Source organism: Felis catus, chromosome C1 (genome assembly GCF_018350175.1).
Source record: "Felis catus isolate Fca126 chromosome C1, F.catus_Fca126_mat1.0, whole genome shotgun sequence".
NCBI lineage: Eukaryota > Metazoa > Chordata > Mammalia > Carnivora > Felidae > Felis > Felis catus.
Window position 1 is genome coordinate 110,615,047 of NC_058375.1, and position 25,613 is coordinate 110,640,659.

The following is a 25,613-nucleotide window of genomic DNA, read 5'->3' on the forward strand; positions in this document are numbered from 1 at the left end:
TCTCTGGAATCCTACCCAACTCATGCATAATTTAGGAGGAGTCAACCAAGAATTGGAGGGGAGTATGACAGGTGAACTCAAGGCTCTGTGTTTTCCTCTTTCTGGGATTTCCCTTTCAATTTCCAAGCTGCTCCAACAACCCTGAATTCTGAGTTGGCTCCCCAACCTTGTGAGATTGCCACTTTTTGTATTCCCTGTGGGGCTACGTGAGGAACCGTCACTTAAATGTGATCTTGTCCAGTGTGTTACTCTTCTTTCAGTGGATGAGTCCCTGCCAGTTTTGCTTGTCTCTGGTCACTTTCCTCACTTTACAGTGCATTTCAAAATTTACAGTGCATTTCAAAAATGTATATAAAATGTATATAATTATCGGTAGGAGAGTTAGTCTGATACAAGACACTCTGGCCATTACAGGAAGCCAGATGTTTAAATGTTGTTTAAAATAAAATTCAACCTCCTTGGGGCCCCTGGGTGGCTCAGTCGGTTGAGCATCGCATTTGATTTCAGTTCCGGTCATGATCTCACGGTTCATGAGCTCAAGCCCCAGTGCAGAGCCTGCCTTGGATTCTCTCTCTGCCTCGGATTCTCTCTCTGCCTCTCCCCAGCTCACACACGCTCTAGCTCCCTCTCTCAAAACTAAATAAACTTTAAAAAAATCCAATTTTCTTTTTACTTATCTTGATGATGGTTAAGTCTGTTCACCTTGAAAACCTACCAAGATGTATGTTTGTGTACTTGGGCCTAATGTGCTATTTACCAGTAAAGTTTATTACAAGAAAAAGCCAACTTCCTGTCAGTACCCAGTTAAAAACCACTCAGGCTTTCTTGTGGCCCTGGGATCAAACTCAGATCCCTGCCTCAGAATTTCTCTCCTGGCTATGGACTCTAGGTTCACTTGCAGCTCCCTAAATGAGACAAACTAGCTCCTGCTCCTCCCTCTATCCCCACCTCCCACACCCTACCTGGATAATTCCTCAGACGTCATTTTAAGCATCATCTCCTTGTAGAAGCTTTTCCTGACTACCAAAGAAATCCCTCCTCTCTTCCACCTGAGGGGCCCTCTGCTGCCTTCTCACAGCCACCAAGTCCCCCTCCCTGACCTCCACCTCAGCAGGAGCACTCCATACACTGGCTGGCAGTGTCCAATGAGCATTTGAATGTCAGGAACCATATCTTCAAGTACGGCCCCAGAATAGTTTAAAGAATCTGCAAAATCTTCAAACTCTGCCACCCTGCCCATTATGGTGAGCTCCCCTGGGGCAGCTTGCCTACAAGATCCTGCCTGTGGCAGTTCTCCAAGGCTGGCAACCTTCAAGAGGCATGGGTGCTATTGTGAGAATTGGTGGAACTGGACCCAGCTCCATCCCCAGACCAAATGTGCAGGTAAAGCTCTCCTTCCTGCAGGCTTGCTTCTTCTGTCAGATGAAAGGGTGGGATTTTGAGCTCTAATGATATGTCCTTCCTAAACATAAAAGCCGAATGACCAACCAGACAGTTTTAAAGAAGACAAGTAAAAGTTTATTGTGTTGAGCAGACCTTATTTTCATTACAGTACCAGGAAATTCATTCTCCACTCACTTCGGGTGCAGAGGGCTCTGCAGACACCTAGGGCCCCGGTACTTGTTCCCAAGCAAGGGGCAGCACCTGCACCTATGTTGCATTTAACGAGCAGGATTACAGTAAAACAGAATAGTTATAAAGAAGGCTTTCTAAATACATACTTTCCTTTAAAAATTCTAGTATTTTTCATTTTTTCTATGTTTACCTCATTATCATCAAGGATAACTGGTTAGAAAACATGGTGCTTGATAATCTTTTTCCCAAATCATTTGCCTTGAATTTTGCTACTTTTACTCTGACGAGGATTTATGCCCACTTCTCTGGACATCTAAATAATGACGAATAAGGCAATGCATAAATTACAGGTGGGATGAAGGCCTTAGCTCATACCCCAACTTGTTTCTTCTTAAATCTTCCACATTTGGCCTCTATGTTGCTAGGTAATTTAAGATTCAGGAGACAGCCTCTTGCTTGCAAAATCAGTATCAGGGAGTTTAAGCTTAATGTGCTACTTTTGGGGAGCATGCCGCTGCTTGAAGCTGATTTTGTGGTTTCGTTTTATAAACTGTCAGCACTCAATGGCACCCTGAAGGGGAGAGACCATCTACTTAGTGCACTGACTCACTACTACCCACAAGTGTCATTTCTGAATTAGATCAAGAGATCAAATAGCAAATGAAAGAGAAATTGGTATCCTCCAGATAGTCTGAAATATTAATTACAACCTGAGTTAATGAAGTCAAATTTGCTTAAATTCAATCAGGCAATTACCAAAGTTGTGATTGAGATCTTCCCCCACTACAACAAGACAGGGAAACATGAATTTAAGTAAAAAATGTTATCCCACCAAACTAGACACATGACAGCTATATTTAACTCTAATCATCCCACAAAAATGTCCCCATAAAATCAAATACTTAAAAAATTATTAAAATTATACAACAGTTGAATATATACTTAAATTACTTTGTGCACAATGCACCTTCCATTTGTTGTTGCCAAGAAAAACTTTCCATTTACCAAATGATCTACCAGTTTACCAGGTGATTTAGCAGAACATTTCCATCTCCATGAAATCTGACACCATTAGCATTAACATTGGAATCAGAAAAACACGCTAGAAATTCCCTTGTGACTCATTCATGGCAATTTTAGAAAAGGGCTACTTTCAAGTACCCGAGTTTACTCACAGGGGAGATGTAAGGTAAGAGGAATTTTACTCAATCGTAGGAGGGTGGTGTCTGACTTGTTCCAAATTACAGTGGCAGTCAAGTATGATTCCCAGCTAAAGGACAAAGGAATTTCCTTCCTATTAGCTGAGCCCGTCCCTTCTGAAAACCCCACTCACACCGCCAGCTTCCAGACCTTCGTTCAGGGACCACGTCCTGCAACCAGACAGAAGTTCCTTCAAGCACAGCCTCCACATGGTTCACAGCATGAGGACTGGAGGAGAGCAGAGTTCATTAAGCTCCGTTCCTGGAAACGATTTCTGAAACATATGTAAAATCTTTGCTCTCCCACGAGCTGAGTTCATGAAGCAAGGGCCTACCGCGAGGCATATACACATAGTAGGTAGGCAAACATCTGCATGTTTCCGTTAGAAACGCCACATCTTGAGATTCGACACCTTATCATCCTTATGGGAAACTAATGTGTCATCATTCTCGGTGTGGTCAGTACTGAGTTCAATTGTAAAACACACATAGGCATGCCTTCTCAGCTCCAGCAGCAGACTGTGTGAATGGGGTTTGGTCTCAAATACCACTGTTCATAGAACACAAAAACTCACATGTTGCATGTCATTCGGACATGTCACATTATTTCACATCACACTGGCCCTGATTCATAAAGAAAATTTCCCATTATGGCATGATGAGAGACAACAAATCCCGTTCCATAAAAATGATGGTTAAAAACGATGCACTGTGAACAGTTTCCAGAACCTTGAGCATTTCAGTGCCATCAATTCTTGCTTCTTGGGAAAAAAATCTCTGTCTTTTGGGTCACAATTTGCTTTCGCACAGTAGAGTCAATGGACAAAGCTGACCAAGACCAAATTTTAGTGGTATTATCATTTCCTAGGACATTAGAGGTTCATCCTGAAAAGATACTGTTGCCACATGAACCAAGAGAAGGAAGGAAGGCCCTACACCACTTCAAAAGCAAACGAGGTCTTACACACTTAGAAACAACTACTGATAAGACTTGTGCTTAGGGTGGTGATGGACAAGAGCAGTGAGGACACACACTACACGGAGAACAGATATCACACTGTACGTTCCTCACATGGAATATGCATAAGAGACCTAGAGGAAAGACATGGAGAAAGGTGGCATGCTCCATGTCCCAAGGGAACCAGTATTTAAAAAGCACACCCCATTGACTTTAGTATTTCCCACTCAATCTCCCAGAAAATCAACTTGGAAAGTACACAGTTCTGTTCACGGGTGTAGACTGAAGTGGTGGTGGCAAAAGGCTCTCTGACAGCTTTTCTTCGATCCAAGATGAGGCTAAACAAATGTTTTTTGTTCTCATTGATTCTATCCCTTCAGCTGCTCTGACAAGTGAGCGGCAGGGCAGGGGGGGAATCAAGCTACAGCCTTTGTCAACAGCAATGACTCTGAGGGACCTTTTCAGTCTTGGATCCATTTATCTAAAAATTTGAGCTCCCTTCTTTCCAACTTTTAATGGAATTATAAAAGCTCCTTCTGACTGACTGAGAGACTCCTAAGCTAACTTTTGCTTATGTGACTATAGAAAAAAATAAATTACTTGATATTTGCCATAAGACTTTGATTTCTAAAAAAGACTGAAAACCTATGTTCCCTGGCTTAGAAGAGTGAGGAATCAGCTATCATTTGCAGCCCCTCCTCACATTTGTAAAAAGCAGGCAAAATATTAGGGAGAAAAATGGTTTGCAATGGAAGGAGGCACAGTCCACAGGAGTGTTCTTGTGTACCCTGCAGCCTGGGCAGACAGAGGGAAGGCCCTAGAGCCTCACGCCCATGTAGGCGGAAAACACACCAGAAGACTCCCTCTGGGTGCCTCCCAACACTGCCCGCTCACCAGGAGAGGCCACTCCAGAAAGGCCACTCTGGGCCACTGAAGTAAAGACATTAAGAGCAGGGCTGATGCTGCTTCAAGATGCAACTATGTGCTGTCAGAAGAGTGGTGTGCCGGCAATTTCAGCAAACCAGAGGCAGCCCACAGCACTGAACTAAAAGGAATAGAGGACCACGTACAGAGGAACACGGATTACAGTCAACATCTCTTCTCTTCTCAGCTCTGGGAGTCCTGAGTAGAGAAAAGTCAAAGCCAACTTTGCCTGGGTCTGAGAAAGAACCCCCTGCCCCCCACCCAGAGGAGCAGAAGGTGGATGATGTGATGACCTTCCCGAGGGAGACTGGAGCCCCTCAAGATGGATCACCAGAGGGGCTCACTATGGCTGTATCCAGTGAGGAAATCAATAACAGACTTTTTTTTTTTTTAAGAAAGTGGGAAGAAAAAGTAAAGACTTTCACAAACAGAAAAATTATTTACAAAACAATTTCCTAAGAAGTTTACTGGGGTTGGGTGGGGAATAAGAATAATGTTTTCATTTTAAATTAGTCACGTGGTACTGACGGTTTATAACAGGGAATGGCCAATTTCTGTCTTCTTCACCTCCCCCAAAATACCCTAAAGTCCTCCTACTCCTGATATGTTTCCTACCCTCATCCCAACCCACCCCATCTTGTCCCCAAATTAATTGCCTGGAGCCAATCTCAAAGACACATGATTGTTGGTTGGGTTTCCATTTAACAATGAACCCACTGCTGGGGAAGAGAACACAAGGACACAGGACGCACTGGCATAAACCTCAAGGTGTGTGGACCTCGGACAAAGCTTCTGCCACCACAGCGCAGGCTGCAGACTGAGCTCCGCTGTCAGTAAACTGAGGTAAGGAAGAACATGGCGGCTCTGGCGGGTCGGCTTCCCATGGTGATGCAGCATGTATGTGCTCTTGGTGTGGGCACCACAGGACTCATTTTCTTCCAGTTGCCTCTGCCATTTTCCCTTCTGGTTAGAAGACTGCTCTTTACAGAGTCCCAAAAGATCAGCCACTTGTCTTCCTCTGAGGTACAAATCCAATAGAGCCTTGACTCCAAAGATCCAGAGCCCACTGGCGTGTAGAAGTCAAAATCAAATGCTCAGAATCAAAAGGTGTGGCACGCCTGCCCAGCCAGTTTATCAGCAGTTGTAAAGACAGATCAGAAAAAACTAGCATTTAATACAAAAAGTGTTTGTCAAATGGTGCAATTTCCTGTCCTCCTGTGAAGATCATAATTCTTCTCGTTTCTGAGGTCCTATGGAAAAGGAGAACAATTGAAAATAAAATGGTTTTATCCTCAAGTGACAAAAATACAGACTGAATATTTCTTCTGGTACTGTAACCTATTAATTGTGGCCCCACCTCCATTTTATCTCTATTTTGAAATTTTTAGAAGCTTTGGTGTGGAGTGTTTGTATTATATTTTGAAAGCAAAAACAAAACAAAAAAGACCTTTTTGTTTTTAAAAACACTGAAACCACCTGCATATCCCTATTCCAGCAGAACTGTTTCACAAATACAATCTTTACTTCTGGTAAAAATATACATATTTTTAGTCAAGATTCTTCTTTTTTCATTTAATAACACACAAACACATTTTCCTAAGTAAAAATGTAGCTCATTTACCACTCTCTATTCTTGGATGTTTAAACTGTTTTTAATAATTTTGGTTTACTGGGGAGCCTGGGTGGTTCAGTCAGTTAAGCATCTAACTCTTGACTTTGGCTCAGGTCATGATCTCATGGTTCATGGGATCGAGCCTCACATAGGGCTCTGTGCTGATGGCACGGAGCCTGCTTGGGATTCTCTCTCCCTCTCTGCCACTCCCCCACTTGCTCACACATACACTCTCTCTCAAAATAAAAAAATAAACTTAAAAAAATAATTTTGGTTTAGGGGCACCTGGGTGGCTCAGTCAGTTAAGTGTCTGACTCAGCTCAGGTCATGATCTCATGTTTCATGGGTTTGAGCCCGCATCAGGCCCTACGCTGACAGCTCAGAGCCTGGAGCCTGCTTCAGATTCTGCGTCTTCCTCTCTCTCTGTCCCTCCCCCACTAGCACTCTCTCTCTCAAAAATAAACATTAAAAAAAAATAATAATTAAAAAAAGTAATTTTGGTTTATAATAAATTTCTCCATTTTTATTACTTTTTTCTTATGTGAACTTATTTAAGGTAAACTCTCAAGAAAGGAATTACTGAGGGTATAAACATGTTAATGGTTTCTGCTTTTTAACAAGGACTGTTCTAATATACAGAGCTTTGGCAAGGTAGACCCAGAGCACTTTCCTCATCATCTTCCCAACAAATAGCATTATCAGTATCAATATGCACATTTTTTCAATGGAGTGTATATATATATATTTTTTTAATGTTTATTTTTGAGAGAGAGAGAGAGAGCACGAGCAGGGGAGGGGCAGAGAGGGAGGGAGACACAGAATCTGAAGCAGGCTCCAGGCTGTCAGCATAGAGCCCAACGCGGAGCTCGAACTCACAAGCCATGAGATCATGACCGGAGCCAAAGTTGGGCGTTTAACCAACTGAGCCACCCAGGTGCCCCTCAAGGGAATATTTATTAACAACAGATTCCTTTAATGTGACTGCTGTTTTCTCAACTTCATTTATTTGTGTTTTCCTCTTATTTGAACAGAATTGTACATTATTTACCCACGTATCGATAGAAATCCTTCAGGTGTTAATAGCGAATTTGAATTATTTTTATTATTTTTATTTTATTATTATTATTTTATGATACTTAACAACATAGTACAGTCTTCGGGATGATTAGGTGAATCACTCAAGATCCATGTTCTGTAACTGACTTCTTAGAATTAGTTTTGAGCTGAATAATGTTAAAAATCCAGAATTCAGCTTATTAATAGTTTACAAATGGTCACTATTGTATTCTAATGATTTTTGTCAACTGTATACCATTAGAGATTTACATAAGAGTGGGGAAAATATTACATGAAGATTTAGTCCCTTCTATTCTTAGCCTAAATTAAATAAGTCCACTCCAATATTCTTCTTTGAAAGAACACTTTTTTTTTCAAAATCAATATACACTTTGTCTTGACCCTAAATATGTTCATTTAATAATGCCTGGACAGATTTAATAAAAAACCAAGGAATCTGACAAAAGATCCCCAAAGTAATGTCAGGCTTAGCTTATATATCACAAAATTCATGAGCCTAAATAACAGAATTCTCAACGCACCTTTTCTCAAAAAGATAAAATAAAATAAAATAAGGGAAAAGAAAAGGGGGCAGCAACTGTATTAATACATACGTTTAGAAGGCCAACTAAAAAAGGAAAGTAAAAATATACACTGGTTGATGTTAGGATGGAAGGGCTGAGATTCCTTTTATTCATTATTCTGTTGTTTTTGCAACAAACACAAATCAGAAATGCAAATAAGTACTTCCCTAAGGCTGACCGCTGGACCTACCTTCCCAGCGTGGCTCCTGTGTTGTCTTCTTGTCCAGCATTCCTGTCTCTTTCTCCCTCTGGAACTGGGTCTGTAGCTGCTTGATCTCTTGGTCATAGTCCTGCCACTCTGGGACAATTCGAACAGCTGCTTCCAGCTTGGGCTCTTTGGTCATTGGATTATTACACTGTAAAACCCAAATCACATGCTTCAACCAAGCTGAAGACAGGGCACATTATACAGAATTCAAAGATGCGTCTGTTCTTGGATTCTAAGTCCCAACTGAACAAAAAGAACAATACTGAAGAACCAAATGAGAGACCAGCAGAAGCAATGTGGTAGTGGGTCACATAAAGCTTCTACAAAATTGTGGAAAATGACTGGAAAGCAGGAACTGAAAGTTCCTTTGATAAAATTACAAGGCACAGAGATAATCCATGGACAAGTAGTAACTTCACTGATTGTAAGTAGTGAAACAGCCCCATCAGACACCAGAGAACCTGGCTGCCTGCTGCACGCAGCAGAGATCTGTGGATGTTACTACAGGATGTGCTACAGTCCCCCAACTGCACAACTACAGAGAAGACTAAAGAAGAATCTGTGTGTTAATAACGATCTAGTCATAAATCACACTGGAATAAGATGTAGAAAAGAACCACAGACAGCTTACCAAATCTATTGTTTTAGCCCTTTTCTTAGAGGCATCATCACACCATGTTTCACACCAAAGCCATTCTTGAGGGAGTGATTTAATTGGCACCTGATGGATCATGTTATTGGGCAAATCCTGTTTGGTAAAAAGAAAATAAGACACAATACTCTCAAGTTCTGAGGGAAACTGAAATAAACTCAGAGCAAATTAGTGGTAATGGCTGCTCATTACATATCACATACCAATCACAATTTTTTAGAACTGAAAGGGTCTACTAAAAACCTGTGAGAAGCTAAAATACTTATTTGTGATTTTTTGTAAAACTACAGTTTAGAGGACTTCTAAAACATCTACCTATGATAAGCACCTGAAAAACTTTAGCTTAAAACTCACAAATAACCTACACCTAGACTTCTCTCCATGAGGGCAATTCTAAGAAAAATACTAGTGCTTCTTGAAAGTTAACTAATCAGGGGCGCCTGGGTGGCGCAGTCGGTTAAGCGTCCGACTTCAGCCAGGTCACGATCTCGCGGTCTGTGAGTTCGAGCCCCGCGTCAGGCTCTGGGCTGATGGCTCGGAGCCTGGAGCCTGTTCCCGATTCTGTGTCTCCCTCTCTCTGCCCCTCCCCCGTTTATGCTCTGTCTCTCTCTGTCCCAAAAATAAATAAAAACGTGGAAAAAAAAAATTTTTTTTAATTTAAAAAAAAAAAAAAAGAAAGTTAACTAATCATAGAGTGTGGTTTTGATACTTCACAATTTGCATAAAGGATGCTCCAAATCAACCTTGTCAACTGAGGCTTGATCCCAAGTGGATGAAGCTTACATGTTTTCAAGCCAACTGTATGCTTTGAAGCTTTTTCTCAGGAAAACTTTTGAGTTTGACACAATAAAATGTTGCACTATCTTAAGACACAACCAATATGATCCAGAAATTCCACTTCTGGATATATGCACAAAAGAAAGCAGGGACTCAAACAGATACTTGTACACCAATGTTCACAGAGGCATTATTCACAACAGTCAAAAGATGGAAATAAGCCAAATGTCCATCAACAGATGAATGGATATACAAAATATGGTGTGTGTGTGTACACACACACACGCACACACACAGGAAAATTCTTTCAGCTTAACAGGAAGGAAATTCTGAAAGCTGCTATGACATGGATGAAACCTGAAAACATTATACGAAGTAAAATAAGCCAGGCACAAAAAGGAAAAATATTATATGATTCTGAAAGTTCATACAGACAGAAAACAGAATAGAGGTTGTCAGGGACTGGAGGGAGGAAGGAAGGTGGAGTTGCCATTTAATGGATACAGAGTTTTGGTCTGGGATGATGAAAAACTTCTGGAGATGGACAGCTGCACAACACTGTGAATTCACTTAACACCACTGAACCGTCCACTCAAAAATGGTTAAAGTGATAAATTTTGTGTTACCTGAATTATACCTAATATTACAGATAAAGACACTTATAGATGAGAAAAATTGAAAAATATTGTTACTAGTGAACTTACACTCAGGAAAATTAAAGGATATTCTTTAGGCAGAAGGAAAATAATCCTATATGGAAGCTCAGAAATGCAGAGAAGATTGTAGGGTAACCACATGAGCAAATCTAAATAGATAACAATCCCATTGTAGGAGAAGAACTTCTGAGGTTTAAAATACAGAGATATCTAAAATCCACAGCAACAGCCATTCAGGCTGGGATAAGGATAAATGGAGTCAGTGAATTCTAAGGCCAGTATTACTCAACCTGAGGTTATGCAGATGCAGCAAGGAGTCTGCTAGGAATGTCGGCTCTTAGGCCCAACCATGCATACACCTACTGAACTGGCCCATGCGAATGGGACCCAGGAATTAATGCTTCAATAAGTTCTCCAGGTGAATCTTTTATGTATGCTGAAGTTTGAAAAGCACTGTTCTAATGTTTTTGCACTGTGTGGTAGGTGCAAATATACCAACTAGTATTAGCCTTTGCAAAGTCAGGAGTGCATACTGTAACCTCTAGGATAATCATTAAAAGAACTGCAAAAAAGTATATAGTTCAAGGGGCTCCTGGCTGGCTCAGTCAGTGGAGCATGTGACTCCCGTTCTTTGGGTTGTGAGTTTGAGCTCCACACTGGGTGTAGAGATTACTTAAAAATTTAAAAATCTTTAAAAAAAAGTGTATAGTTCAAGCTAGTAGAGGGAAGATGGAATTATAAAAAACTCTCCATCTGAAGGAAACTAAGGAGAAAAAAGAAACAGAACACATAAAATAAGCAGAAACACTAGAAAAGCCAGTCTTACTGGTGATTACATTAACTATAAATGGACTAAATGTTCAAATTAAATGACTTATACAAAATATAAAAACCAACAGATATAAGCCTATTTATAAGAAATGGAACTGGGGTGCGTGGGTGGCTTAGTTGGTTAAGCGTGCAACTTCAGCTCAGGTCATGATCTCACAGTTTGTGGGTTCAAGCCCTGCATTGGGCTCTGTGCTGACAGCTCAGAGCCTGGAGCCTGCTTTGGATTCTGTGTCTCCCTCTCTCTCTGCCCCTCCCCCATTGTCTCTGTCTCTCAAAAATGAATAAATGTTAAAAAAAATTTTTTTTTTTAATTTTTTTTTTTTTCAACGTTTATTTATTTTTGGGACAGAGAGAGACAGAGCATGAACGGGGGAGGGGCAGAGAGAGAGGGAGACACAGAATTGGAAACAGGCTCCAGGCTCTGAGCCATCAGCCCAGAGCCCGACGTGGGGCTCGAACTCACGGACCGCGAGATCGTGACCTGGCTGAAGTCGGACGCTTAACCGACTGCGCCACCCAGGCGCCCCAAAAAAAATTTTTTTAATAGAACTAAAATATAAGGATAGAAAAAATTGAAAATAGAAGGATAAAAACAATATACCATTTAACAATAACCAAAAGGAAAGCTGGCATAGATGTACTAATATTGGGTGAAGGTTCCCCCAACAAAAATCATTAAAAATTCAGTTGTAGGATATATATGCTTCTAAGTTTTAGGTACCTAATGGTATAGTCTCAAAACACATAAAGCAAAATTTGACAAAACCAGAGATGAGGAAGATATCACAATACAGAAAAATATTTTAATACAATTCCCTCAGTAACTAATAGAAAAACAGACAAAAACACATAATATGACCAAATGGACTATACCTAATATCTACAGAATACAAAAAAACAAATGAAATGTTTACCAAAACTGATGACATTTGGGTCTAAAAGTAAATCTCCACAAATTTCAAATGTCTGAAATCATACAGAAGAAATCCTCAAATCATAAAGCCACTGAGCTACAAATTAATAGCAAAAATGTAACTAGAAAATCCCTGTGTATTTGGAATCACTTCTACATTACTTAAGAGTCAAAGACGGGGCGCCTGGGTGGCTCAGTCGGTTAAGCATCCGACTTCGGCTCAGGTCACGATTTCGCGGTCCGTGGGTTCGAGCCCCGCGTCAGGCTCTGGGCTGATGGCTCAGAGCCTGGAGCCTGCTTCCGATTCTGTGTCTCCCTCTCTCTCTGCCCCTCCCCCGTTCATGCTCTGTCTCTCTCTGTCCCAAAAGTAAATAAACGTTAAAAAAAAAAAAAATTTAAAAAAAAGAGTCAAAGACATCACACTGGAAACTAGAAATACATTGTACCAAATGACAAGGAAAATGCTACATATAAAACATGTGCAATGCAGCCAAAGTCTTGCTGAGATAGAATCTGATCATTTCAAATGCATATATTAGAAAGACTAAAAATTATGAACTAAACATCTCAGGAAATTAGGAAAAAAAATCAACAAATTAAATAAAGTAAAAGGTAAGCACAATAAGGAACAAATTAATGAAACAGAAAAGAAACAGGATGAAAAACATTAAAAGATGTTTCTTTTTTTTTAATGTATATTCATTTTGAGCAAGAGTGAGTACGCACATGCAAGCAGAAGAGGGACAGAGGAGAGAGAGACACACAGAGAAAGGGACAGAGAGAGAATCCTAAGCAGGCTCTGTACAGTCAGCATGGAGCCCGATGTGGGGCTTGATCTCAAGAACTGTGAGATCATGATCTGAGCTGAAATCAAGAGCTGGACACTCAACTGACTAAGCCACCCAGGTGCCCCTAAAAGATGTTTCTTTAATTCCCAGTGAGGTGATAAAGGCAAAAAAGAGAAAGCACAGTAAACAATGTCAGCAAATTATAAAAGATAGAGAAAGAGAGAGAGACAGAAGACATCAATATAGATCCAGCAGACTTTAATTGAAGTGATGAAAGCATTTTCCAAAACTGATTATACAGTGCACTTACAATCTGAACATGTTGCGCTATATAAATTATATCTCAATTTTACTTAAGTATTTTTTAATGTTAATTTATTTTTGAGAGAGAACAGAGCATGAGTGGGGGAGAGGCAGACACAGAATCCAAAGCAAGCTCCAGGCTCTGAGCTGTCAGTCCAATATGGGGGAGTCCAATGTGGGGCTTGAGCTCACAAACTGTGAAATCATGCCCTGAGCCTAAGTTGGATGCTCAACTGACTGAGCCACTCAGGAGCCCCTACATCTCAATTTTAAAAAATGAGCGGGTAGTACGGGGCACCTGGGTGGCTCAGGTCATAATCTCGCAGTCGGTGAGTTCAAGTCCCATGTCAAGCTCTGTGCCGACAGCTCAGAGCCTGGAGCCTGCTTCAGATTCTGTGTCTCCCTCTCTCTCTGCCACCCCCCCCCCACTCCCACTCATGCTCTGTGTCTATCTCTCTCTCAAAAATAAACATTAAAAATTTTGTTTAAAAAATGAGAGGGTAGTATAAACAACTTCATGATGATATGTTAGTAAATTTAGCGACACCTTAACAAAAACATTGATTAAAGTAGTAATAGAAAATGTCAACAGTCCCATAACTCTTTTTTTTTTATTTTTTTTTAATGTTTATTTATTTTTGAGAGAGACAGAGACAGAATGAGAGTGGGTTGGGGCAGAGAGAGAGGGAGACACAGAATCTGAAGCAAGCTCCAGGCTCTGAGCTGTCAGCACAGAGCTTGACATGGAGCTCGAATTCACGAGCTATGAGATCATGACCTAAGCCAAAGTCAGACACTCAACCAACTGAGCCACCCAGGCACCCCTACAATCCCATAACTCTTAAAGAAACTGAAGTCATAATTTAAACACAAAGAAATTTCTATTAGGCTTCACTAGTGAATTCTACCAAACATTTAAGAAAGAAATAAGGTCAATCTTACACAAACCATTACTGGTAAATGAAAAAAGAAAAAAACAAAACCCAACTCATTTTAGTAAGCCAATATAGCCTCAACACCAAAATCTGACAGAGATATTACAAGCTATTATGTCACACAAAAACATAAATACAAAATCCTTAAATAAATATTAAGCACAAAAAATCCAGAAATATATAAAAAAGAATAAATCATGACCAAGCTGGATTATATAATTCAGAAATTATATTTAGGTATATAATTAAACTACACTTACAGAATAAAAGAGAAAATACTAAAGATACTAAAATACTAAAAGAGAAAATACATCTCAGCAGATATCAAAAACATAAAAAATTTAACACAAGTGATTTTTTTTAAGTACCAAACTAGACTTCTAGTGGTGTGGCCTGGGGCCTGAAGCATGGGGCACGTAAGGAGAGGCGGGGTCGCAGGGCTGTGGAGCCACCAAGTGGTTGGCAGGGCAAAGTAGGACATGCAGGGAGGGCCAGGCCAGGCCCCAAATGAAAAATAAAATAAAAAATAAAGTAGGAAACTAGGAATAAAAGGAACTTCCTTAATCTGAATAAGAGGAAGTATCTACAATATCTAAAAAATATCTACAATAAACATCATACTTAGTGGTGAAATGCTGAAAACTTTGCTTTTGAGTCAAGAATGTCCACTATCAACATTTCTGTTCAACATTATGGAAGTCCCAGTAAACAGCAAAAGCAAAAAAAAAAAAAAATTATGTGAAATTAGAAAAGAAAAAGTAAAATTGCCATTATTTGTAAATGATATGCTTACATATACAGAAAATACAAAAGTATATACAGATTAGTAGGGTAGCCGAATACAACAATGAACAAAAATCAACTGCAATTCTAGATACCAGCAACAAATGGAAACAAAAATTTTTAAAAATAACTTTTAACAGAGATATATAAGATCTAAGATCTCTATGAGGAAAAAAATGAGAAATTAAACACAACCCAAATATAAAATCCTAGGGGCAACTTGGGTGGCTCAGTCAGTTGAGCGTCTGACTTTAGCTTAGGTCATGATCTCGCACAGTTCATGAGTTCGAGCCCTGTGTCGGGCTCTGTGCTGACACTGACAGCTCAGATCCTGGAGCCTGCTTCGGATTCTGTGTCTCCCTCTCTCTCTGCTCCTCCCCCACTCACACACTCTCTCTCTCTCTCAAAAATAAACATATAAAAAAATGTCAAAATATCACAATAAACAAAAAATTTTTAAGACATAAATAAATAAAAAAATAAAATCCTAGTAAATGTTTTTTTCCTCCTAAACTTGACAAGCTCATTCTAAAATGTATATGAGGAAATAAAAGACAAAAAAGTACTCTAAGACACTCTTGAAGAATGAGGTGGGAGGATTTGACTTACTGGATATCATGACTTATTATATATAGAACTAGAGTATTTGAGATTTTTGTAGGATGTTAAAATAGACAAACAGGTGAGTCAAAAACTAGAAGACCCAGAAACAGATCCACGCATACATGAGTACCTCATATCTGGCAAAGATGGCATTGCAGAGCAGTGCATTTCATTTAACAAGACCAACAACAAACTGATGTAACTGTATATGCACAAAAAAGTGAAAGTTGAACTCTATCTCACACCATATATAAAACAAATTTCTACTGGAATATAGGTTTGAATGCGAAAAAAAATAAAGCTCATATTTTAAAAATGTCTTTGTGACCTTAATAGGGGTCAAAAAGCATTAACCATAGAAGAAAATACTGACCAGCCTGAAAACAAAAGATACCATTAAGAGGGTTCAAGTAGAAAGTTTTGCAACATATACAACAAAGGTTACACTATTAGTACACATAAAGAATGCCCATAAATCAAGAAGAAAAATTTCAAATAATCTAAACACAGTAAAACCTTGGATTGTGAGTAACTTGTTCCGCGAGTGTTCTGTAAGAAGAGCAAACATTTCTAATGAATTTTAACCTGATAAACAAGCAATGTCTTGCAATACGAGTAATATGCAATGCTGAATGTCACATGATTACAACTAAGTCAATGGTTCTTGAAATTTGCTTTGATATACGAGTGTTTTGCATTACAAGCATGTTTCTGGAATGAATTATGCTTGAAAACCAAGGTTTTACTGTATTTAAATAAGCATATCACAAGAGAATATTTAAATGACCATAAATACACAAAATGGTACTCAACTTCATTAAATTATGGAAATGCAAAAGAAGACCACAATGAGGAGCAACGCCAACAAAAATGGCAGAGTAAGGAGCTCTGAAAGTCTGCCTTTTGATAAAAGCAACCAAAAAAGTGATAAAAATTGAATCAACTTTTTTCAGAACTCCAAAAATTAACCAAAGGCTTGCAGCAACCCAAGGAGCACCTACAAGTCAACAAAAAATGGTTGAATGTTGATAAGAACAGTGAACTTTGAGGCATTTGGACTTCTATTCCCATTCTCCTGTTCCCCATTAGTCTCAAAAAATAACAGCCTGCACTGCCATACTGGAGTAAGGAGAACAAGGCTGGAGGTCTTTCAAAGTTCATTCCAAAAGTAGAGCCATCATTTGAAGACCGTACTGTATAGGCCTGTCTATATTCAATCTCACTTGAACTTACCCCATGCTAAAAGCTTCTCCTTGGCAGCCCTTGAAAAATGTGTTAAGCTTTCTGAGGCTGTCTGAGATGGAGCAAAGAATACATTAAACAAAAATCTTAACGAGAAATACTGAAGAATGAGATAACCATAGAAGGCTGTGAAAAGAAAAGACAGATTCCTGGGAAGACAAAAGGCCATGAGAATAATACGTGTAAGGCTCTGAGCATGCTCTGTGTTGCGTACATAAGTAAGAAAGCCCTAATAAAGCCATAAACTCTCACCTCTTGTTGATCTTGAAGCCCTATGCAACAGAGAAGTGCAGACTAAGGTACAGTTGTAAACTGCCTGGCTGACTGTTGAGGATGTGTCCCAAAGGCACCCAGAGGCCTCTGGCAAAGACTGGAAATCTTTGTGGTTTTGAACACTTAAGAAATCTCTGTCCAATTTTAGCTGACGACTAAGCTAAGCAGCCATACCAAATATGCAGACTTCACAGAACTGGTTTAGAAGTCCAAAAACAAACAACTACTACAATAAGCACCAGCAACGAACCCTGGGAAGGAGGGAAAACGGATTTCCAGAGTTGTCACACTACATTACTTGAAATGTTCAGTTTTCAATGAAAATGGGACATGCAAAATACCAAATATACAAAACCCATATATAGGATGAAAAAGCAATCAATAGAAACTATACTTGTGGAGGCCTAGACACAAGGAATTTATATCAGGTATCTTAAATATGTTCGAATAGGAACAAAGGAAATCATGTCTAACAGAACTAAAGGCAAGTATGTGAATGATGTTCCAAAAAATTAGAGACGATTAATAAATTAATTATACAAATTATACAAATTAGCCAAATTATACAAAAGAACCAAACAGAAAAATCTGTTGAAAACACAATAGCTTCAATAAATGAAAATTCACTAGATAGGTTCAACCACAGGTTTTAGCAGCAGAAAAGATAATCAGGTCAAGTGAAGATAAATCAGTTGAGATTATCCAGTCTTGAGATTATCCAGGAGCAGAAAGAACAATGAAGAAAAATAAACAGAGCCTCAGAGAACTGTGGGAAACCATCAAATATACTAACGCACACAATGGGGGTCCCAAGAGGATAGAGAAAGAGGCAGAAATAATACTTAAAGAAATAGAACTTCTCAAATTTGGTGAAAAACATTAGTCTATACATTCAAGAAGCTCAATGGACTCTAAGTAGGATAAACTCAAGAGACCCAACATCATAATCAAACTCCCAAAAGACTAGAGATGGCGACTCGTCAGATAAGGGATTCTCAAGATTAACAGCTAATTTCTCATCACAAAACATGGAAGCTAAAAGGCGGTGAGACAATATATTCAAAGAAAAATATGAGAAGAAAAAAAACTGTCAAGCAAGAATTTTATATCCAAGCAAAACTATTCATGAAAAAAATGAAGGAGAAATTTACATATTACCTAAGAAGTTTGTAGCTCCAGAGCCATTCTATCAGAAATACTAAAGTGAGTCCTCTGGCTGAAATGAAAGGGCACTAGACAGTAACTCAAATCCACATGAAGAAATAAAAAGCAGTAAAGGTAAGTAGGTAAATATAAAAGATAATATCGATGTATTTCTGGTTTAGAGCTCCTTCCCCCTGCCCCCGGTTTAAAAATAATTACAAACAGTAATAATTATAAATCTGTGTTGACAGGCATAAAATGTATAAACATGCAAACTGTATGATAATGAAAGTAAGCAGGGAAGGGGGGGAACCACAGCTCCATAGGAACAAAGTTTTTGTATACTATTAAGTTATTATTAATCCAAACTAAACTGTCATAAATAAGTGTTAATGATAATCATCAGGACAACCACTGAGAAAGTAAGTCAAAAATATACAGGAGAAACAAGGGAATTAAAATGGCAGATGTTAATCCTACTTCACTAATAATTTTATATTAGATATAAATGTGATAAACTCTCCAAATGAAAGCCACAAGGGATGGCAGTTCACATGTACCAAATTAACAGACTGACAATAAATACTGGTCAAAACATGGAGCACCAGGAATCCTTACACAGCTGATGGGTATATAAGTTAGAACTACTTTGGAAAATTGTCTGGGATCATCTAGTAAAGATAAATATACAAATCTGGTAACCCAGCAAATATACATGTAGCTGAACACACAACTGAAATATGTGTACATGTGCAGCAACATAGGTGCATGAAAGATCACAGCAGCATTATCCACGGAAGACAAAAATGGAAAACAACCCAAATGTAGAATAAACAAAACGTAGTACCTCTACACACACCAACAGGGATGGATCACACAAACATAATGTTGAGCAAAAGAAATCAGACTTAAAAGAGTTTATCTTTTAAGATACAACTGAGGTAGGGAGAAAAAAAAAAAAAAAACAGGCAACACTAAACCACAGTATTAAGGATACACGTTAAAGTAGTAATTCTATATAGAAAAGCATGGGGTGATTACCACAAAGGTCAGGATGCTGGATACTTTTATTAAGAATGGTAGCTGCAGGATTTTAGTAATGTTCTACTTGTTGAACTGGATGGTCATATATGGGCATTAGATCTGTGGTAATTCACTGGTGCATGTGAATATGTATATATTGGTATAGTTTTGTTTTGTATGTTTTCTTTTATGGGTGCTAAATATCACAATGAAAGTTTTAAAATGTTTAATGCAGACTTTAGCAAAACAAAATATGTGAAAGTAGGTATCCAAAACAAACTAAAAGCTTACTTCTGAAAAATGTTGAGCATTAAAAAATTGATTCAGATAAACTTCTTAAAAAAACACCATGGTTTCCAACAGAAAAGAGGGAAACTGTGAAACTATACACTGTGAATCCTTGCTAGTTAGTCTCTAAAGAGAAACAGATTTCCCCTAGCAAGCAGGAAAACACATTTATCAGGTTATCTTGGGTGCAAAATTAAACAACATGGTAATGGTTTGAGGAGGTAGCATCCTCCTTTCCATCTCCCTTCCAAACCAACATCATTAGGCCTATGACATTTTTTCACTACTATGCATTCTGTTGAGGACAAAAATGTCACACACACACACACACACACACACACACACACACACACACACTCCTGTCCATGAAGAAACAAAACACTGTTCCAACAGAGGAGAAAACTGAGAGGAAAATAATAAATTCAATTTCTGACATAACCCATCACTGCAAGTGTTAACCAAAAAAATAGCCACTTACTTGATCAAGATTTGAAAGGCTGTTAGGATCCTGACTCAGACCTTGGTACTGTCCCCTGAGTCTGTCACCAGCAGCTATTTTCCTAAACTTCTTTAGATCCACGACATATAGTGCACTGGATAGAGAAGAACTACTTGTTATAACCATGGATTATGACAAAGAATAACCCCAATGAATAATGGTCACCAGGTAAACATTCTGCCCTCTCTGTGAAAAGGTAAGCTGTGGCCTCCAGTGGAGCTCAGGGTCAGCATGTTCTTCTTCAAAGATGGCAGGAAATTACTGCAAAACACATACTCTGCCATAAGCTCACTTTGTCACTCTTTCTTAATTGCCTTCCTTATTTAGCTGCCTTAAGTCTCTGACAACAGAAAACTTCTACCAAACGTCAGCAGATTAGATAATAAAAGCTGACCATCAGCCAAAAATAGCCTGATAATGTTTTAGATGTTGCTGGGGAAAAAAAAAACATCCACACTGTTACGGATCTTCTGGACCAAGGACATAACTAATGATAAAGAAATCCCCAGACCCCAACTTTTATTCTCTGTAAATGCTGCTTCCTACACATCCCAGACCTTCCAGATCTTCCAAACCACATTCTGCCAAGAACAGATAATGCAATGGTACACAGTCTGACCTAGGAGTTCTACTTCTAGGAATTTGTCCTACAGATATATTTGAAATATACCAAATGATGTATTTATTCACTGCAACACTGTATGTCACAGCAAAAGACCACAAATAACCTACATATACTGCAATAAAATGCAGATGTTAAGAAAGAAGGTCTCTCAACACATTGATAGAAGATCTACTATAGTAAAAAAAAAAAAAGGCACAAAACTGAAAATATGATGGTATATTTTGTGTAAAAAAAAAAAAAGATGTAAGAATCAAGAAACTCTAGGGGCATCTGAGGGGCTCGGTTGAACATCTGACTCTTGATTTCAGCTCAGGTCATGACCTCATGGTTCATGAGTTCGAGCCTGCCTGGGATTCTCTCTCTCCCTCTATCTCTGCATCTCCCCTACTTATGCACTCTTTCTCTCAAAATAAATATTAAAAAAAAAAATTAAAAAGAATCAAGAAACTCTGGAAGGACATACTGCAGTAAATTAATAGATGATGTTATCTGTTATAGGAGTAGGAACTGGGTAGAAAACAGAATTGGGAGGCCTTTTCACAGTATATTTTTTATAATTTTTATATTTGAGCCACATTAATAACATATTACCTATTCATAATTTCAAATATGTAAAACTAATTTTTTGAGAAAAGAAAATCAAACAGCTTTGGAGAGTACTCCTTTTTCAGTACCTGATATGATACTTTCGCCCAGCCAAATGACTGGCCCAGTACCCTGATTTCCAGAATCTGTATCCATCCATTTCTTTTCGGCTATCACAAAAGGGAGTATAGCCATAAGGAGCGCCATCCAAATTGAAATCTCTTAACTCTTTCAGATCTGTTCGGACAATCTGGAGAAAAAAAATCACAAGTCATTTGTTAAACAGCCATGCAGACAGCAGTTTCCTTAAAACACAGATTGTCTCACTGAGACATTATAGAGGGCAGCTCTGAGGTTACCGGCACAGGCTCCAGCAGCAGACCCAGGCTAAGCCCAGATTCCTTCACTGATTAGTGGGCTGCCTTCACTAACATGTAAGACACTTTGCATAGTGGTTGGCACACAGTATTCTAAGTATTCGAAAAGGTGGCAGTAAAACAAATTTACACTGCTTAGCTTCTGTGATGGAGTTTCCCCATCTGTAAAATGGAGACCTCACAGGATTACATGAATTAACATATGAACACATGCGGAATGATAACTGACACAGAGCAAGTGCTCAACAAAGGTAAGTGTGCTTATATAAGAACCTAGAAAACATGCTGGTCAAGCTGGTTGTGACACAGTGAGCTGAAGGAGGCAGGGAATCCCAAAAAGATGGATGAAGTTTCTGGCCGCATGACCTTTGCACACATTCTATCATTTCCATTCAAATGATCACCTCAGGTTTCAGCCGGCTCAGGGAAAAGGGGAAGATTGTAAAGGAGAACTATATTAACACTTTTTGAGTGTGTATGCTCTAAAATCACAGTGTGTTCGTTTTAAGTCAAATCTTGACAGGAGGAAGAGTATCTGAAGAGCTGCAAACTATCAAAGCTAGGCATCTATCTGGTAGAACTTCCTCTGTCTTACCCATGCTGATAACTCCTAGCTTTTGGGTAAATAATTGGAGATGATAGCAAGCACTGTTAAACCTCAATCTTCCAGTTTTTAGTCTGTGTGTTAAATGAATTAAGACACAAGACTGCATGTATGATGTATAGAGGCATAGAAAAAAAGATTAAAAGGAGATACCTCAAATGCAAACTGTAAAAGTGATCACACCTGGGTGTACCTTTTCATATATTTTAAATAATGTCACAGAGGCATGTATTTTTCTGTAACCAGAAAAGTAAAATCATTTAAAAAGGAGAAGGAAGTCTAACGGCTTTAATACAAACTGTTTAAACCTGGCTTCTAAGAGCTTACCTGATCAGCATCCACAAACAGGAATTTGTCAACAACCAGTGGGAACAGCACGTCCAAGAAGAGGATCTTGTAACCCCAAATGATGCGTTGTTTCTCAGTCTGCTGATGAAGCCACCGGGGCCATTTGTATTGAACAAGCTCATATTGGAAGTTATACTCATTTGCCATATAAGGTATGAACTCCTATTTTGGCACATAGGGAACAACAGACAACCATTTACTCAGATGAAGAAAATCGGCTCTCTAATGGAAGTCAGTCACCATGATGACAGCACAAGTAAAACATATTTACCATAACGGCAGTTGAATACAGAAATCTGACCGTGACTCACCTGTGACTAAAAGAATACATATAAACTTGTCAAACCCCCCATTTCTTTAGGACTTCTAATTATCACATGAAAGGACAAATCTTTCAATGAAGGCTTTTAGGTTTGTGTGTGTGTGTGTTTTATGGAAATGAACTTAATTTACAGTAAAACATTTTTTGAGCTTGACTCAAAGGCTTTCTCAGACCTGGGCCTAACCCAGGGAATGACACGGCAGATCCAAATATTCTGAACAAATTTGTTTTTAAGTTTTTAGATCGTAAATACAAGTACCTTCAGGGGACCAGAAGTGAATTACTGAATAAAATAAAAGTTGTTTAGTAACATCTATAGAACCACAACAACAAAAGACACAAACAAGTCAAATTTAGGTGACAAATACTAACTAATAAATAAAGCAGAAAACTTCCCAAATCTGTTTTTCATGGTGCACAGATGAAACAACACTTCCAGAGATCACTGTTGTCCATGAGACAATGAATAATCCTCCCCACTGGAAACCAGCACTATGCTTTCTAATTAAATTAGAATATACATGCTCAGAGAAAGACAACATTATTTCATCAAAACAAAAGATTCAGGGGCACCTGGGTGGCTCAGTTGGTTGTGCGTCAGCTCACGGATCCCAGGGTTGCGGGACTGAGCCTCACGTTGGGCTCCGCACTGACTGTAGAGCCTGCTTAAGATTCTCTCCCTCTCCCTTCCTCCCACAGCCCCTCTCTCCTGCTTGCACTCTCTCACTCTCTAAAAATTTTTTTAAAAATTAAAAAAAAAAAAAATACAAAGATACAGATTCTCCTCAGGTCACAATAATTTTATGTTTGGTTTTATGATGACTGTTCCCCCTAAATAGTCTAGGCTAGAAGACTAATCAACACAAAGTATGCAGCTGAGCTACGGAAACCCAAGAAAGGAAAGATTTTTAAGTTACACAAATAACAGAGAAGCAGTAAGAAGTATATTATACCATCATATCTCCTTAATGTCTCCTTTCCTCTCCCCTGAGAACAAACCTTAAATGTGGGGGACAGATAATTCTTCAAGAACCAGAATTTCACAGGAGTCCTGGTATTCTTCAGTACTGACAGCATCATTATACTGTCAAACAAAAGCAAATAATAATCAATATTAATTTTCCAATGCTTTTTAATCTCAACAAAATTGAGCAGAGCTGATCATAAGACCGCTGAATATTTTTCACAGCAGAGCTGATGGCTTTAAAAAAGAGACCCTTAGTAATGGAAAATGAAAAACTGCACTCATTATAAAATTATCACTGAATGGAAAAGAAAGGGTATTTCTCACCTATAAAAATATACCTAACTGACAAAGGCAGATGTTTTAATCATGTTACATCTTTAAATACTCTGCTTCATGAACTGCCGTATTAATTATGCTACAAACGAATAACGGAGGTTGTAGCTAACAGACTACATGACTATGAAAAGAAAACTGGAAAGCCGCAGCAGCTGTATGTGGCTGCACTGCCCCCCACAGCCTATCCTGGAGACACTGCTAGGGAGGAGAGCAGGAAGAGGTCAGCGGATGGCAAGTGGCTACAGCGTCAGGATTTCCTTACTACGAAAACAGACAAAAACACACTGAATCAAGGAATTTAATTAAATTGAGTTATTACTAACATTTGACATTACTATTTTAGGTCAGTTATTATTTCTTGGAAATAGAAGGTTGAACCTGAGTAAAATGACAGTTTAATTATTTGCCATACTAGATTTGTCATGGAAAATTAAAAGTAAAATGAACCTGGCATTAGGAAAGTCACTCTTAAGCAAAGGAGCATATTCCCAGCCAAGCCTTCCCCCAGCAGCCGCTGTGTCAACCAGCACATGGCTGTGGCCTCTCCTTGGCTCTGGCTGTGTGACCTCAGGCAAGTCCCTTCACCCTCTGAATCTGTCTGTATAACAGAGGTGTTCTTTGAGAACTAAGATCACTCCTGGCTCTACACCCCTATGAATCTCTAGGCGACAGGTCCACAGCCCTGTTCCACTTCTACTCTCTGTGCTAACTTCCTAGTTTCTGGGTTAAGCAATGCTTGGTGGCCAATTAAACACCATTATTTATAATGTGTGCGCAGTGGTATTAAAGGTTTATAGCCTTGTAATATCCACACATATACATTTATGATACAGCTGGAATTTATGAGATTGGCAGATCAAAACAAATACAATTCTGTATTCACAGTCCTCAGAGTGCTTCATATATACAGAAGCACAATGGATAGAATGCCATGAAACATTTACTCTCTTACTCTCTAAATAAGAACACTGTGACAAACTCATTCATAATGTACTGAAATAATCAACATGACTAACCGAAGAAATCTTTCATAGAGATGGCCGGATGCCACGGAGAAAATATTAATTATGTCATCTTTATCCTGTTTCACTTCCTCAGTCTTCTGTCCTCCTGTAAAGCCCCTGTAACAATAAAGGTAAAAACAAGAACACTTGAACTGCTAGTATAGACACACAGCCCTTTAAGGGGAGAGCTACAGAGACCGTGTTACCCATCCTATTCCTTCCCTAGAGGGTGATGCAAGGGGAGGTGGCGAAGCATCAATGGCGCCCTGGGAGGGCACAAGGGAGCCAAGCCACCCCAGGATAATGAAAAGGATGCTGCCTGCAAGGCCCCACGTAGCTTCAGAAACAAACTGAACATAGGCTACTCCACAGAATGCAATCCACTCAATGGAAAGTAAACTAAGCTCTCTGAAGGACAGGCACCATGCAGTAAGAGTCAAGAAGTAACTACCCCGTGGGGGGACATCAACCTCCTTCATTCATTGTGGGCAACACCCATCTACTCTAAGTGGAAGTGCAAGATTTGCTGCAGAGTACAGACTCTGAAAGGTCCATATGGGATTCTTACACTCAAAAGAGGGGAGGGATGGGGCTTATACTTTTCCTTAAAAATATTACTT

The 25,613-nt window shown here is 39.0% G+C and overlaps 1 protein-coding gene across 2 annotated transcripts in view; it reads right to left on the reverse strand.

Moving 5' to 3' along the window:
* Positions 1-1,495: 1,495 nt before the first annotated feature.
* The window catches only part of UGGT1 (UDP-glucose glycoprotein glucosyltransferase 1), a 113,895-nt gene continuing 89,777 nt past the window's right edge, over positions 1,496-25,613 (reverse strand). For both annotated transcript variants that reach the window (XM_045033558.1, XM_045033557.1), the window contains 8 exons: positions 25,006-25,110; positions 23,686-23,770; positions 22,344-22,526; positions 21,125-21,285; positions 19,805-19,919; positions 8,748-8,864; positions 8,099-8,264; positions 1,496-5,906 (listed from right to left, as the gene is read on the reverse strand). In XM_045033558.1, coding sequence (XP_044889493.1) covers positions 5,881-5,906; positions 8,099-8,264; positions 8,748-8,864; positions 19,805-19,919; positions 21,125-21,285; positions 22,344-22,526; positions 23,686-23,770; positions 25,006-25,110 — 958 coding nt within the window. In that variant the 3' untranslated portion in view covers positions 1,496-5,880. The remainder of the gene's footprint in view (positions 5,907-8,098; positions 8,265-8,747; positions 8,865-19,804; positions 19,920-21,124; positions 21,286-22,343; positions 22,527-23,685; positions 23,771-25,005; positions 25,111-25,613) is intronic.